Raw genomic sequence first — 15,982 nt, forward strand, 5'->3', positions numbered from 1 at the left:
CAGAGAGTGTTAATTTAACTCTTTTTGGAGAGTTGGTACGTTAACTCTGATTTAGTGTTAAACACCAAATCTGTCTGGAGTTGATCATTTAACACTTGGTGTTAAGAGTTTATATATTAACTCTCAAAGAGTATTTTAGTTTAACTACTTAAGAGTTATCTTCTAATTCATTCTAAAAAGCGGGAATTTTACTGTTCTGAACTTCTAGAAATTTCTTTTGGAAATAAACATTTACTAAAAAGACGCAATGGTTTTTGAAAAACATTTATTCTGAACTGTGCACCACAATTTCAAAACATTTTCTGAAAGATGTAACAGTGTACATGTTCTCACTTTCATTAGAATTTTGTTTATCAAAAGGTCTGACATGGTAAATGCAAATAACAGCATTCTCATCACTTATTTCTTCAATACAATATGCATGTCCTTCATTCATCCCTTTGTGGAACTTCAACGCACTTCTGCTCTCCCCCATATTCCATCTTCACAAGCATATCCTGTGCGGAGATTGAATAAAAATTAGTTGACACTAATTAACGGCACAAATAATCCAGTAAACAATTGCAGCACAGTAAAAAAAAAAAAAAAAGGAATCCTCTTTGAGCCATTACTTGTGTAAAGTATTTTCCCAAAAGACAAGGACACAGGCAACAGGTAATACTGAACTAAATGTAAAACCTCAACCTTTTTCATTTTTACCTAAACCGTGTGCACAAAACTCTGGAGGGATCTATGCTAACGTAGAATCCAGTCAGGACGTCAGCTACTGCTGTCTGCTCGTTTTTTGATTTTTTTTTATGGGCGATCGTTTTCAGGCTTCAAGTAGCACCATTATACCAATATTTCACATTCTAGACATTGTTTTAGGTGTATTTGACCAAAGGTTTGACTGAAAATTCACATGCAAGCTTTTTTTCAAGGCTGTGGTATTTGCCCGCAAACAATACCTTTCAGCTAGCTAAAACAGAATATTATGCTATCACCGAGCAACATGGCTAATGCCTTTCACACAGCTTTGTCTCAATTCCAAAGAGCCACAGAAGTAAAAGCTCATAATAATAATTGAAACAATCTTTGAAAAAATGACTTACCAAGCATGGCAAACAACTCAAATATATAGAGCAAAATGTTCTGAAACGGCTGCACTTCAGCTTCGATTGGAGCCGTGCTGGGGGCGGAGTCTGTGAATTTACTCTGTTGGTGTCATAGCCCCTGTAGGAGTTCAGAGTTAAGAGGTCAGGAGTTAATGTTTCCATTGTAACACCTCCAGATTTGACAGAGAAACACTCATTTTTAACACTCGATTTTAACTACTATCATTTTACACCTCGGACTTACATTAAAAGAATGTGACTCTACTTAGAGTAAAATTAACTCTACTTTTGCAAGAAGACTATTAACACCAAAACATTTAACACTTTTGAATTTGCTGTGTAGAAACCACACATTAGGTAAGGAACATAGATGCACCTTTGATTTGTCATTAGCTTCAGTTTACTTCAGTTAATTCAGTCATGTACAGGGAGAAAAAGCAGAACTAAGTAACACACACACACATCAAGTTAGCTCAGAATGAGTTATTTTTATTGAATCTATGTGTGACGTGTAAAGGACCAAAATAACACCTATATGATACACATTTTTGGTTTCTAATGCTAGAGATTTGCAACTGGCTTTGGGCTGTGCATGTCCTATGGGCTCAAAATGTGGTCATAAATATTTTGTACTTGTAAATCAGTTTTGTATGTGTAAAAAAGATTTGTGTGCGTAAAAAAGCATTTTGAGCCCATACATGTCTCTCTCTTCCAGAAGATGACTGAATAAATAATTATAAATGTTTTGACCAACTGAGTCGTGTTCTCTCTATTCAGTGAAAGAATGACAAGAACCAGATTTAATACTTACTTATCGAGTTCCTATAATCCAACCAATTCCAGATACCAGCCACAAAAGGCTCCAGTGAACACTTCATGATGACTCGGCTAAAAGCCTGAAGGGAAAAAAAAGATGCTTTTGAAAATATAAAATGTTTAAATAACTCTTCTCTTGCCACTTTATCATCACCCTCTTTATTGCCTTAGGGTTTAACCATCGTCATTATCGATAAACTTGCATCTGTCCATTACCAGACATTTAATTTTCTACAAATCCACTCTTTCAAGATGCACCAGTTTTTCTTTTCAGTGTCTTTATCCTGATCAACACATAATATGTGTTAAAAGAGAAATATTATAAATAAAATAAATATTATATTATTATATTATAAATATGTTTTTTTAATATTTGTAATTTTTTTTGTAATTTTTTTTTGTAATTTTTTTCTTTGTTACAAAAACTGATTATGAAGTAAGTTTTCACTAATTCATCTAAACAAGGTATTTTGTAGACAGATAAGTAGCTGTGGCAGTTTGTCCTGAAACAACAAATAAAATTTCAACTTTTTTCTCAAAATGATCAAAAGTATATATTTTTAATGTGACTCTAACGATCCAGTCCAATCAGCAACAGATCCGATAGACAAAAAAGGCGCATAAAAGACTATAAAAACGAAAGTGAAACTAAAGAAATGCAACAACAACAACAATAGCAAGCCCTACACGCTCACACACACACACACACACACAGAGTTTCCAGTTTGTGCCATTCTTTAGTGCAGCAGCGAGTCAGGAAACCTTCACAATAACTGATTGAGTTATAAGAAAGACTTCAAAACTCTTATGGCGTGAAAGTAAGTCACCGCCTATCTTCCTGCTTTATGTCGACTTTTGTCGGGCAGAGCGATGCGTGTTTTTTTAATCAGCCGACATCTTGTTTTACTGCAGTAACTGCGCACATAAGAAGGATCATCGCAGCAGCAGATTTCACAGTTTACAGCGACTCAGCGTAAACGAACTCAAACTCTGCCATCGATTATTTTTATAATTCACTATTTAGGAGCGATCGAGGGTGCTGCGTGTGTTTATCCATATGTCCACGTTTAACCCTGTAAACACTCCAGTAACGTTATAAAACCGAGTCAAATTCGCATTGTTATTCTTTTACTTCCATTTTCGATTTGACTTGCCTCATAGTATGATTGAAATAGATACTCTAACTTGTTTTTTAATACCTGCTTCACCTTCACGCTGTCATTGATCATCCGTGTAAACAAAAGACCGTTAAAGAGGCCCTGCACTGTCGCACCAATCTTAAATCTTACCTGACAGTGCAGTGATTACCAAAAATATTAGGTCTGTAAACAAAGAGTAACTTTATTGAATATTTAAAAAGTGCATTTAGTGTCTAGGAGGGTAAATAAATAAATAAAGCTACAGCTGTCACTGTAGGTGGCAGTCACAGCTGCCACCTACAGGCTGCCAGCTGTCACTGCAGCTCATCGCAGTTCAGGTTCAGGAAGAAGGATCTTTAACACTGGAATTGCCAATAAACTGTATGAAGTCTGTACAGCTGGATTTTTTATCATTTACAAACTATTCTCTGTTTTTTTCATTTAGTTGTGTTTCAGCTGCAGAAATGTCTGAGACAAGAAAGAGAAAACAAGCTGACTCCGCCCCCTCACTCTCCAAACAGCCAATCAGCTCCCGCAGTGGGCTGCTAGTCAGGTATGTCCGATCATAAATAAAGAAACTCTACATTGGAAAACGGTTTTTAGTGCAGTGTGGTTACAGTTTATTATCTACACAGAGCTCTCTTTGTTTAATACTTACAGATAGGTGACATATTAAAGGAAAAAGTGGCTATGTTATGCTGGCAGGATTTGGACCCCCTTAGAGGGAAGAGTCTATAAATTATTAAGGAGTTGTTCTGAGGGATAGAGCATGACACGAGGTCTCACTGAATAACCTGATGAGGATGAAAATGATGTTACTCTGGTCTAACATGTTTGCCTGATCTCAAACAGCTGAGCAGCTGTGGAAAAGTTTGGGGCTTCTTGATCAGGTGAGAGGGAAATCTTTTAGGAGAATGGAGTTCACCCTCACGTAAAGTTCACAAGACACTTGATGCACTTCATGTAACCAGCGCACCAACATATTGTTGTTTTTCCTTTCATTTGTCACCTGCCTTCACATTCCTTTTCTGCCATCCTATTAGCATTTAGCTCAGAGGTCCATCATGGATCAAGGTTCACTGTTATTTTTTTAAAGGAAAAAAAAAGATTCATATCCTGTTCTGAACAGTTCACAGAAGAATAGAGATGACTCTCCCGGTCCCAGCTCTGTGTCTATGAAGAGTGATGGATCCATGTACCAGCCAGCTAATTTTGGTGACAAGCAACATCAGGGGTAATCCTTATTTTGTACTTTAAAATGTTTTCCATTAATTTGTTAGTTATTCTTCTTTCACTTTTCCTGGAAACAAATACAATAGAAACACAGGTGGTTTCTTTTTTGTAGAATAAATACAAATATCTCCGTTTTTAGTGGAACTGAGTCCAGAGTTCCCAGTGTTGTCTCCATGAAGAGTGAAGGATCCATGTACCAGCCAGCTAATTTTGGAAAGACACAAAGGTAAAGTTTTTCTCCCCCAAAGGAATAAATGTAGCACATTAAAGATTAAGTGACAGACTGACTGACCTGCAGTTTCACATGTGGCATGTTGATTTTTCTGTATTTTTGCATGGCAATTTTATTCAGTTCAATTTTCAATTTGATCCCAATATTTACCCAGTTACCCAAATCATAGCATGCATGGAAACAAAGTGTACACTCCACAAAGACATGTTTTCACATTGAGTTTTCAAACCCATCTGAAAAAGCAAACATTTGATCCTCTTAAAAACAGCACCTATATAGGCTGTGTTCATCTTCTTTAGGAGTCACATAAAGCTCCCAGCATGCTCCTTTTTTTACAACAATCCTCTGCGTGTCATTCTTCACTACATCCATGGTCATGAGGTCTTCCTCTTTTCCTCCTGCCTGGCAGCTCTCTGTTAGAGTCCTTTGTCAAGTAAATCCACCATCCTCTCTCTGCACATGTCCAAACAATCTCAGCCTTACCTCTAACTTTGTCTCCAAACCTGAGCTGTCCCTCTGATGTATGCATGTCTGATATTGTCCATTCTGCTTACTCCCTATGAAAATATGACCATTTTCAACTCAGCCTCCTGTTTCTTTTTCAGTCACCGACTCTAAACCATACATTGTTACAGTTCTTACTGCCATCTGCTATTTTCGTGATTGCACCTTGGTGATATATAGTCTCTGATTCTGATCTTGTAAACCTTCCCTTTAACTGCTACCCTTCTTTCACAAATTACCCATGACACTCATCTCCACCTGCTCCACCGTGCCTGCACTTTATGCTTCAGATCTCCTGTGCACTGCCGATTGCTTTGGATGGTTGACCCCAGGTATTTAAACTTTCACTTTCACTATCTCTGCATGTTTACCCTCCCACATGTCTTCCTCTCTTTCTCACCTGTTCTATCTTGTTTCTACTGACTTTCATTCCTCGTCTCATTCCTCTTCTCTCCAGGTATGCTAATTGTAATATATGATTGCACTGATTGCCGATCACGCTTCAACTGAGTCGTCCTCGGTCAGAAGGAATGGTACTCCACATTGATGTAGTTCAAATAAGTTTAATGAAGGAGAAGGCAGATGGCATAAACAGGATGAACAGGATTGGTAGGGATGTGATTGAATTACAATATATTTACATGCAGGTAAATGGGGTTTGAGTGTGTGTGTGTGTGTGTGTGGTCATCTGTAAACAGAAAAATTAATTTGTGTATTAACCACTATGTAAAACACTGCTTATACAATACTGTGGGTTTTCAGCGTAATGTTATACCATCTGTAATATAACAACATGGCCACTAGAGGGCACCCTAAGACCATAAATGAATTTTCTGCCCGTGTGTGTGTGTGTGTGTGTATACATATATCTATCTATCTATCTATCTATCTATCTATCTATCTATCTATCTATCTATATATAGATATATATATATATCTGTTAGCAAACAGGACCTCTACAGGTTACAACTACTCAGGCAATAACCATAAAGATAGTTACATCCACTCACAGCTACAATAGTAAGTCATATATGAAATGGAATATGGGCTAAAACCAAGGCTGCCTGTAATAGCCCAAAGCCGCATCTTAGCGATAGTAATGGGACTAGCTACTTAGCAAATAACACAGATAAAGTTAAACCTACAATACTCACGTGGTAACCACGCACACAGTTTTAACTCACAAAGGAATGCAAGTAAATACGTTACACCTCCGACACACCTCTCAGCACCGCACTGAACATGTTCCCATCCAAAGTATAATACTGAGGAGTAGACTTTTAGCACTAATAGTCAGAGGATTAGCGTACCTCCACCTCTCCTGGTTCTTTCCCACTTCTTCCCTACTCCCTACTCTCACTACAGATCACAAAGTTGTGTATGAGCATCATAGTGATGGTAAATTTGATTCTTTTTACTGAATCGAGTTTGAATGAGTCACTCACCAAATTGAATCGAATTTTTGCGTCATTTGAGTCACTTAGTCAGTTGCCCAGAGAGTGCAAAAAATGTACATTTTCACTCAAACCTAATTTGTTTCTCTTTTCATGGAGGAAAAACAAGGAAAAAAATTCTAAAGGGAACATTTATTTTATTTATTTTTATTTTATTTTATTAGTATTTTCTTCAAATGTGTCAAATATATATTTTCTCATGTAAATGTCCACTGAGCTGTGAGCCAGGGGGCGGTAATGCGCCTTAACATTAGTTGCCAACCAAGAAGAAGAAGCTGTGAGCCAGGAGGGAGGGGGTGAGTGAGTCCTGAGTGATTCGCTCATGCTACGATTCAGATTTTGATTCCTTGAAAAAGTTATAATCATTTCACCTTAAGAAGCATAATACAAAACTGGATTAGATTTCAGAGTACTCACAGTCACTTTGGTGGAGTAATGCTTAATGCTTCATTAAATTTAGCCTAACAATAGTGTATCTGATGAAAAAATAAATCTTCAAGGGCCCCAAATTTGATGAGACAATGTGCTCTTCAACTGTCCGTATTGTTAAGTGCAGCTGTTCAGCACGTTTTAGCTGCATGGGATTTTACCAGGAAAACCCTTTGCTTTCATACAGAAACATTACACTAAATCTAGTTTGCTCGTGAACACAAAGGCAGGCTTTTTGGAATAATGTCGTAGAACAGATTAATTGAGAAACAGTTATGTGGCCTCAATAGATATTGGCACACAATAGATAGCTTTTTCAAAGAAAAACCTTGATCTAGTAACAACAGTGAGCTTTCATGCAGAATATAGATCAATGTTTTCCAACAGTCACAAATTAGATTATGAATTCTGCATCGTGTGACAAAATACTTGAAGAACCTGGAGGTCTTTTCAACAGGGTCTAGATTAATCCTGCTAAAGGGGCAACATTAGTTTCTGCTGAGGAATATTACGGTTGATATTTGTGAACTCTAAACGGATGCAGATGCAGACTGAGTGAACGTTGATGGTGTATGAAGGTGATGTTTTAAGGCTGTTTATTTTCCATAGCAATATAGATATAAATCTCCAGACCAACAGGTTTCTGAATACAGGAGAATAATTTCTTTGTTTGTAGATCAAATGCTGCCTCAGATACAGTGATATCACTGTGTGTGATGCACAATAATAACGAAATGTTTTCTTCATCTCCCATCTAATCCAGCTGTCCAGTGTGTAAGGAGGTTTTAAAGGATCCAGTCCAGTTCATGTGTGGACATGAGTCCTGCAAACAGTGTGTAAGTTCAGATCAGTCTGATTCACCAGCAGAGGACTCCTGTCCACAGTGTGGAAAGAAATCCAGAATAACATTGAAAAGCTTGAAAGATACTGAAGATGACAATGGTAAGTATTAAGAATTTGTATAACTACTATGAGAAAAGTTTTAAACTCTTATTAGATGTAAAATGAGTTTGAGCGGTATTTTGAATGTTTGAATATTTGGGATTTTCTTGTTAATAAAACATCTCTTTTATACACAGTTTTTTAGGTGTGTAGGGTTCTTTTTAATTGGTGAATTTTCTGGATTTTAATTTTTTTTTCATCTTACCCAAAATTTAAACAATTAAACCAATGAAAACTTTAATTTCAAGATTTGTTCTCTTTGTCATTTTGTGATTTTGCATTTTTACCATTTAAAAAAATGAAATCATTTGGTATTAACAATGTAATTTTGGGCTTGTTCATCTTGCATTTCATTGTTACAGATGACATCAAACTGTTTGAGGCAAAGAAGACATGGAAAGAAGCGATGCAAAAGAAATTTTTTTTGGTGTCTGAAGGTAATGGTGACAAGCCAAGTCCATTGAACAACATCTATACAGAGCTCTACATCACCACTGGGGAGAGTGAAGGGCCTCGTACAGAGCATGAGTTCAGATATGGCACAAGTAAACTGGAAACGTGTTCATCAGTCAGTCTGAGTGACATCTTCAGACCGTTGCCTGATCAAGACAAACCTCACAGAACAGTTGTGACGAAGGGCGTCGCAGGAATTGGAAAATCATTTTCTGTGCAGAAGTTGATTCTTGACTGGGCCGAAGAGAAGGCAAACCAGGATGTAGACTTTGTTTTCAGTCTTGCTTTCAGAGAGCTGAATTTGATTTCAGGTGAAAAAAGCCTACATGAGCTCCTGACTTTATTTCACCCCACACTGTCTGAACTCAAAGATTCAGTGGACTATACCAAAACCAAGACTGTCCTGATCCTGGACGGTCTGGATGAAAGCAGGTTTCAGCTGGACTTTGAAGGCATTAAGTCTATAACATCTGTCAAGGAAGCAGCACCTGTGAGGGATCTCCTAGCAAACATCATCCAGGGTAAGCTTCTTCCTGATGCAAAGCTCTGGATTACTTCCCGTCCAGCAGCAGCCAATCAGATCCCTGCTGAGCATGTTGACATGGTGACAGAGATAAGAGGGTTCAATGACTCACAAAAAGCTGAATACTTCAGGAGGAGGTTTAGTCATGATCCAGATCTTGCTGAAAGGATCATTAAACATATTCAGTCTTCACAGAGTCTCGACAGCATGTGTCAGATCCCGATCTTCTGCTGGATTTCTGCAGTGTTATTCCAGGAAGTCTTTGGAGGAGACGAGAAAACTGAAATTCCTCAAACTCTTACAGAAATGATGGCACACTTTCTCTGTGTCCAAACAAAACACAGAAGTAGAAAATATGACAAGGACGTTGAGACAAACAAAGAGAAGCTTCTGAAAACACAGAGGAAATTTCTTCTGAAACTCGGCAAGCTTGCATTTGAGCAGCTGCTGAAGAAAAATCTTATCTTCTATGAGGAAGATCTGGAGGCCTGTGGCATTGATGTTAAAGCAGCATCCATTGACTCTGGATTTTGCACCACAGTTCTTCGGGAAGAAAAAATAATTTTCCAGAAAAATGTCTTCTTCTTTGTGCATCTGACTGTGCAGGAGTTCTTTGCAGCTCTCTACATCTATGACTGTTTCATTAACAATGATACTAAAGATCTCAGCATCTTCTTTGATGTAAAGGGCAAGGAGCATACTTTAATTGAACTTCTTAAAATAACAGTAGACAAAGTGCTGGAGAAGAAAAATGGCCACCTGGACTTCTTCCTGAGATTCCTCCTTGGCCTCATGGTTGAACCCAATCACAGAGTCCTTCATGGTCTGCTGACTCCAACAGATCGAAGCCAAGATACTGACAAGAAAATGTTGACTCACATCAAATCTGTGCGAAGGAAGAACCTCTCTCCAGACAGCTGCATCAACCTTTTCCAGACTATGGTCGAGATGAGAGATCACAAAGTCAAAGATGAGATTCAGAAATATCTCGCACTGTCAGATCATTCAAAAACAGAGTTGACTCCCCTGCACTGCTCTGCACTGGCCTACATGCTGCAGGCATCAAAGAATGATCTGGAAGTCTTGGACTTGAAGAGTTACAACACATCAGATGAGGGCAGACGGAGGCTGATACCAGCAGTGAGGAGCAGCAAAAAGGCCTTGTAAGTTTTTTTCACTCTTGTTTGTGAGATAAACTCTTCACCCTTAAATAATTTCAGCGAACTGGACTATTAGCCAGAATGCAAAAGAGGAAGGAGAGGGGACAAGTCCTCTGTATTACAAATGGCAATCACATGGTTGGCCATTAAGTATCTTTAAACATGCCTTTTCTTTACATCTATCTGTTTCTATAAAAATTAATAAACACCCATCACCCTCCATAGACTAGCAGACTGTAAAGTAAGTGAAGAGTGGGTTGATCATCTGGTCGCTGCTCTCAAATACCCCTTCTCACCTCTACGAGATCTGGACCTGAGCAACAATGACCTGAAAGATTCAGGAGTGGAGCTGCTCTCTAAAGGACTGTTGAGTCAGTGCTGCAGACTGGAAACTCTGAGGTACATTACATGTTTATGTATCATAATATAAACATAGACAACCCATCCAACCTCCTACAAAGTGAAACAGATATCACCTGGCAGAAGTTATTTTAGCACAGGTCCTGTTCTTCATAGCATCTGCCCTGTAAATACTCATTCCTGCAGTCATTTAGTCTTTTAGCGATGCAACAGATGTAGTCCTGCTGATGGATTTCTAAATCTTCTAAAAGCTGCATTTATATGTATCAAACTATTCTTTTCTCAGGTTATCTGGGTGTCTGGTGACAGAACAAGGCTGTGATTATTTGGTCAAAGCTCTGAAGTTAAACCCCTCACATCTGAAAGAGTTGGACCTGAGTTACAACTATCCAGGAGAATATGGAGAGAAGAAGCTCTCTGAGCTGAGGAATGATCCACAATACCGGCTCAGCCAAGTCAAGTAATGTTTTCCTTTATCATGCACTGTTTGGAAAATGGTCCCCAAGCTCAAAGCAAGCACGGAAACACCCCAGGAAGCTGTTTGACAAGTTTTTTAATGGATGAGAGCCAGCTCAAAATGTTCTGTTAGTCTTCATCGCAAAATGCTTTCTATTTCCTGTTAACGATTGAGAATAAGTTTATTTCCCTCTTGTAGCCCTTGAACAAACTAAAAATAGTAATAATAATAATAACAGCTAGTTAACAAACAAACAGAACACATCACTATATTATTATTATTATTTGTATATGTACCATTTACAAGAAGATGCATCACAATGAGGAGAAGAAAGTCTGATCTTAATCTAAAGTGTTTTAAACTTTAGTTTTTGCTTTTTCACCACCTAAAGATTAGAGCACCGCCACCTTTTTACTGGAGTTTCGTGCTGTAATACTCGTAGAGTGATACAGAGTAATTTTCTGTTTCCTAACAAGTCAAGTACCCTGGTTGTTACTCAAAAAAGTAACATACTTTTCTTAAACGTAATGGAGTATTTTACTTAATCACCCACTGAAGAAGGTAATTTGTTACACCTCTTATTACATTACTACCAAACAAATCCCTACACTGTCTTCCTTTTAATGAGTACAGGCACAAAGTCGACAACACAAAGCAAAGCTTGGACTACAGTAAATTTAATACATCAACCTGTATGGATAGAAATTAAAGCTAAAATGCTGCAATCCTGAATAATCATCACCTCTGTTACCTGGTGAAGATCAGACTCCAGCATGCACTCAGCTTTATCATTACTCTGTTTTCTTAGCCAGCAAGAGACCAATATTGGGTGTTGGGTGGTGAACAGAATAGATGCATATATTACTAATTAATAGTTCCATTTCTATTTCTTAAACTCAATTTCCTCCACAGTTTTGAACATGGTGGAAGTCACCGGATACACCCAGGATTGAAGAAATGTGAGTATCTACAGGAATCTGTTGAATGTTTCAATGTCTGAATTCTAAAGGCATTAAGATGCTACAGGACTTAATTACAACATGATCATTTCAGGTTAATGTGGCAGAACTTTTGTTTTAAAGCAGCTTTCTGTGTTTCACCTGAGCTTCCAGCGAGGAGCCTCCCTCAGTCTCTACCACACACCACCACAGTCACCATCAGTTTCAGTGGGTCCTCTTTACATAGTGTTTTCTGTAAGAGAGGATTTAGACTTATTAGAATAGAATAGAATAGAATAGAATTCAATTTTATTGTCATTGCACATGCACAGGTACAGGGCAACGAAATGCAGTTTGCATCCATCCAGAAGTGCTTTAGTGATATAGATATATTACAATATATATTGGCAATAGTATAGATATGAAAGTATATTACAGAAATGGGTCTATTATGGTATTTTATAATGTACACGGTATGAAGTATGTTGTGAATATTCTATAACTATAAGTATGTACAGGCTGTAGTGAGTACAAGCTATGTACAGGCTATGAACAGGATATAAATATGAAAAACTATACAGAATATGAAATAAATAACTTTACAGAATCTGAGATATACAGCTATACAGAAATGGGAACTATGCAAGTTGTAAACAGTTGTAGGATTATTAGATCTAATGGTACATGTAAAAATACTGGATATTGAAGGACAGCAATAAAATATTAAGAATCGTAGAAATACATTGTTTCTTTTTAAGATCAATTTTAAACATTCCTGTCATGGTTCTGCCTTTAAGAGGAAAAATAAACATCACTCGTGTATTCAGAAATGTTATTTTGAGAAGAATGTTGACTTTTAACTCAGGAACAACTTTCTTTTGATGGATTTTTTTTTTTTAATTACTGCCCAACAGCTCTGTACTTCATACTGCCAGTGGTGGACAAATGGTATACTATTAAAGTCTTTACTGACTATATAAGTGTTTTCTTACCTCCAGATGCCTGTGCGCTCACTTTGGACTCCAACACAGCTCACAAGAACCTGCTGCTCTCTGAAGACAAAAGAAAAGTGACCTGGGTGGAGGAGGAGCAGGCTTATCCTGATCATACAGAGAGGTTTGATTGCTGTCAGCAAGTGCTGTGTGAGCAGGGACTAAAAGAGCGCTGCTACCTGGAGATGGAGGTGTCAGAGCCCTTATGTGTTGGGTTAACATACAGAAGCATTGGCAGGAAAGGAGATGTGGATGACTGCAAGCTGGGACAAAACAACAAGTCTTGGTGTCTGATTTGCTCTGCTGATGGTTGTTTTGTTCAGCACAACAAAGAGAAGGTCTGTGTATCATCTCAGTGTTTGCGCTGCAGTCGGGTTGGGGTGTATCTGGATTGGGAAGCTGGCACTTTGTCCTTTTACAGAGTTTTTTCTGGTAGCCTCATTCACCTCCACACCTTCAAAACAACCTTCACTGATCCCCTCTACCCTGCTGTTGAACTTCACACCTGTTCCTCTGTATTGTTTTGTCAGCTACCGTAGAAAGAAGTTTCACTGTAGGTTAGAAAATGAATGCCTGCTAAACAACTTCAGGAAGGCTAGACATCAGTTGAAGCCTGAGCACTGTGGAGAAGGCTGTAGCTCAGGTGGTAGCGCAGGTTACCTAGTAATTACAAGGATGGCGGTTCAATCTTAGTCTGCTTCAGCCTGCATGCCAACTATCCTGGGATAAGATACTAACTCCGCCCTCTCTGACACTCCGCACCTGTTGGAGTGTGAATGTTAGGTAGAAAGAGCAGAGAAATAGTGCTTTTGTGAATGGGTGAAGAAGACAAGTGCTTTGAGTGCTCCAATAGAGCAGAAATGTGCTGTATAGGAACCAGTTCATTATCTTTAACAGACAAACACAAGGTCAAAAAAGTTGCCCTCTTGAAGTGATCAGTTGATCCTGCAGAGAGGATAAGACAAGAAAACGTGCTCACTATTCTGTTAGTAACTTTGTTTTATAAACATAACCTTAAGTATGAATATGTATATATGGTTATTTTAGTGACACATACAGTTTTTAAAGTGATGAAAAATGGTTTTTTAAGAAGTGATTTCTTGACAGATTAAGTTAAATAAATAAAAATTTGGTTCATTTGAGGAAAATGAACATCCATAGATAATTTTCATTTCACTTTTATTTTAAACCCTCAACTGCTTGATTGCAAAATAGCTACACTTTTAGCCAACACATCTATATGGATACTGTCAATACTGTCATAAAATGTCAAAAATAAGCTCTCCTGACTCTGGAATAGTGCCCAAGTTGTGGGAAAAGGGCGTGGAGCTCCTGTCTTCACTAAGTGGCCTAACAGTTTTTATGCTACATATAAAATATTATATGTAACATGAGTTATGGTAAATGGACTGGTTCTTATATAGCACTTTTCCACTCTTCTGAGCACTCAAAGCGCTTTACACAACTTGTGCATTCACCCATTCACACAAGCACAACTGACATTCACACACATTCATACTCCGATGAATGCATCGGAGAGCAATTTCGGGTTAGTATCTTGCCCAAGGATATTTGGCATGCAGACTAGGGGAAGCCAGGAATCGAACCACCAACCTTCCGATCAGTGGATGACCTGCTCTACCACCTGAGCTACAGCCACCTTTTATATGACTCATCATAATGAAACATGATTTCTAAAACCACATATTTGTCACACAGGACTGGGAAAATAATGTTAGCATTGAGTTTGACAGTGTGGTAAACAACAGAATAGACTAGTAGCCGAACAGCCAGGAAGCAGGCAGGTGGTTGATAGCAGATCTTCTTTCTTGTACTTACACATAAGCCACATTGTTAATTTGCTAGTTTACCTGCAGTTTACCGCAGCCCAGGTTAAGTCTACACACTGGCTGTTACCTGTTGGTGTAGATCTCATTTTAAACATATTATCTTTTGAATGAATGCGTTTGTATTACATACTTTCTTTAGCAGACCAACATGCTTACAGTATCAGTGCTAAAAAAGTGTTTTACATGAAGTGTATACTATATTTATTTACAGCTAATGGGAGTGTTGTTAGTTTGAAATATAACCACCCTGAGGAAAAAAAGTGGTTGTCTCTTGGTTTCCAGCTCACAATATTTTATATCAAAATTATACTCAAAGTTTTGAAACAAGTGTGTTGTAGGAAAAAATGATTCCTCACATTAAAGTTTTGAGATACATTAACGAGGTAAATATGGTCGAGTCTCTCTACTTTAAAAGCATTATGTCAGTGTTGATTTGATAGCTTAAGCTGCTCTCTCGGGATGAAGTAAAAGTGGAGCAAGCAGCAAAGTTGCACTAGTACATAAGGAATTAACATTCCTTATGTACTAGTCTTTATGTACTTAAGATAAGCGTTTATCTTAAGTATTAGTCTGGTTCTTTTATGTCGATTTGAATGTAAAGTATACAATAAAGCAGAGAATAAAAGATACCTTAGCAGTGTGTGTGTGTGTGTGTGTGTGTGTGTGTGTGTGTGTGTGTGTGTGTGTGTGTGTGTTTCTTTTTTGATTGGCAGCAAGTTTGTTCCCCTCCCTCTGATGTTAGACTGATGAAAAACTGCTTTTAATATTTTCTATATGTACATTTAGTTTTAAATGTGCTTTTTAAAAAATAGACTGGAATATTAAAGTAACCTGTACCATCAAGTGCTGCTGTTCTGTTAAAAAAAACCTCTTAGTTTTTCTTAAATAAATGACATCATGTCTCCAGTCACAAAATAAATATAAAATAAATGGGTACCTTCAGATGCTCACTTATTTCTAATGGTCACTGTATTTGTACAGATTCGACACAGGATGCTCGTAAACTGTAAAATTCTAAACCAGCTGCCACAGCTAGAATTCATACAAATACATACATAATATACACAATCTGGCAGGCGGCAGTGGTGTAGATCATCTACTGACAGACTATTCACATTGTTCTCAGTGTCAAAATTCTGTCCCTTTTCTACAAGCCTCATTCACTGTGTGGTCAAAGAGCAGCATAACTGTGTTTTGTACCCATGCTACTTAAACATAACACCACCAGTTAACTGCCAAACACGTCCTAGTTTGTTTCCTGTGGGAATTGTTTTCTATTGAAATTCCCTTCTTTACTTGCTTTTTACTTTCACTTAAACCCACTAGGTTTAGGCACCATAAACTTTATTGTCCTTTTGTATTTTTTGTTAATCAAATATTTTGTTTCACAATTTAAAAAAAATACT

The 15,982-nt window shown here is 37.7% G+C and overlaps 1 protein-coding gene and 1 long non-coding RNA gene across 3 annotated transcripts; one reads left to right on the forward strand and one right to left on the reverse strand.

The window, feature by feature from the left end:
- Positions 1-248: 248 nt before the first annotated feature.
- LOC146713837 (uncharacterized) lies at positions 249-1,127 on the reverse strand. The gene is made up of 2 exons (XR_014919291.1): positions 1,092-1,127; positions 249-497 (listed from the first exon to the last, which is right to left on the reverse strand). It is a non-coding gene; the product is annotated as an uncharacterized LOC146713837 (long non-coding RNA).
- Positions 1,128-2,621: 1,494 nt separating this feature from the next.
- Positions 2,622-15,510, forward strand: LOC146713838 (NLR family CARD domain-containing protein 3-like). Of its 2 annotated transcripts, XM_085450302.1 has the most exons (11): positions 2,622-2,728; positions 3,495-3,602; positions 4,179-4,283; positions 4,422-4,508; positions 5,309-5,350; positions 7,665-7,843; positions 8,206-9,982; positions 10,205-10,378; positions 10,626-10,799; positions 11,709-11,755; positions 12,733-15,510. In XM_085450302.1, the coding sequence occupies exons 2-11, from the start codon at positions 3,514-3,516 to the stop codon at positions 13,263-13,265; spliced, it is 3,207 nt and encodes a 1,068-aa protein (XP_085306428.1). In that variant the 5' UTR covers positions 2,622-2,728; positions 3,495-3,513; the 3' UTR covers positions 13,266-15,510. The 2 variants fall into 2 exon arrangements, with proteins under 2 accessions (XP_085306428.1, XP_085306431.1); XM_085450305.1 differs by lacking the exon at positions 5,309-5,350.
- The last annotated feature ends 472 nt before the right edge of the window (positions 15,511-15,982 follow it).

Source organism: Copadichromis virginalis, linkage group LG3, assembly GCF_057382275.1.
Source record: "Copadichromis virginalis isolate Kocher_CV1m ecotype Utaka linkage group LG3, C_Virginalis_male_GT1.1, whole genome shotgun sequence".
NCBI classification, from domain to species: domain Eukaryota; kingdom Metazoa; phylum Chordata; class Actinopteri; order Cichliformes; family Cichlidae; genus Copadichromis; species Copadichromis virginalis.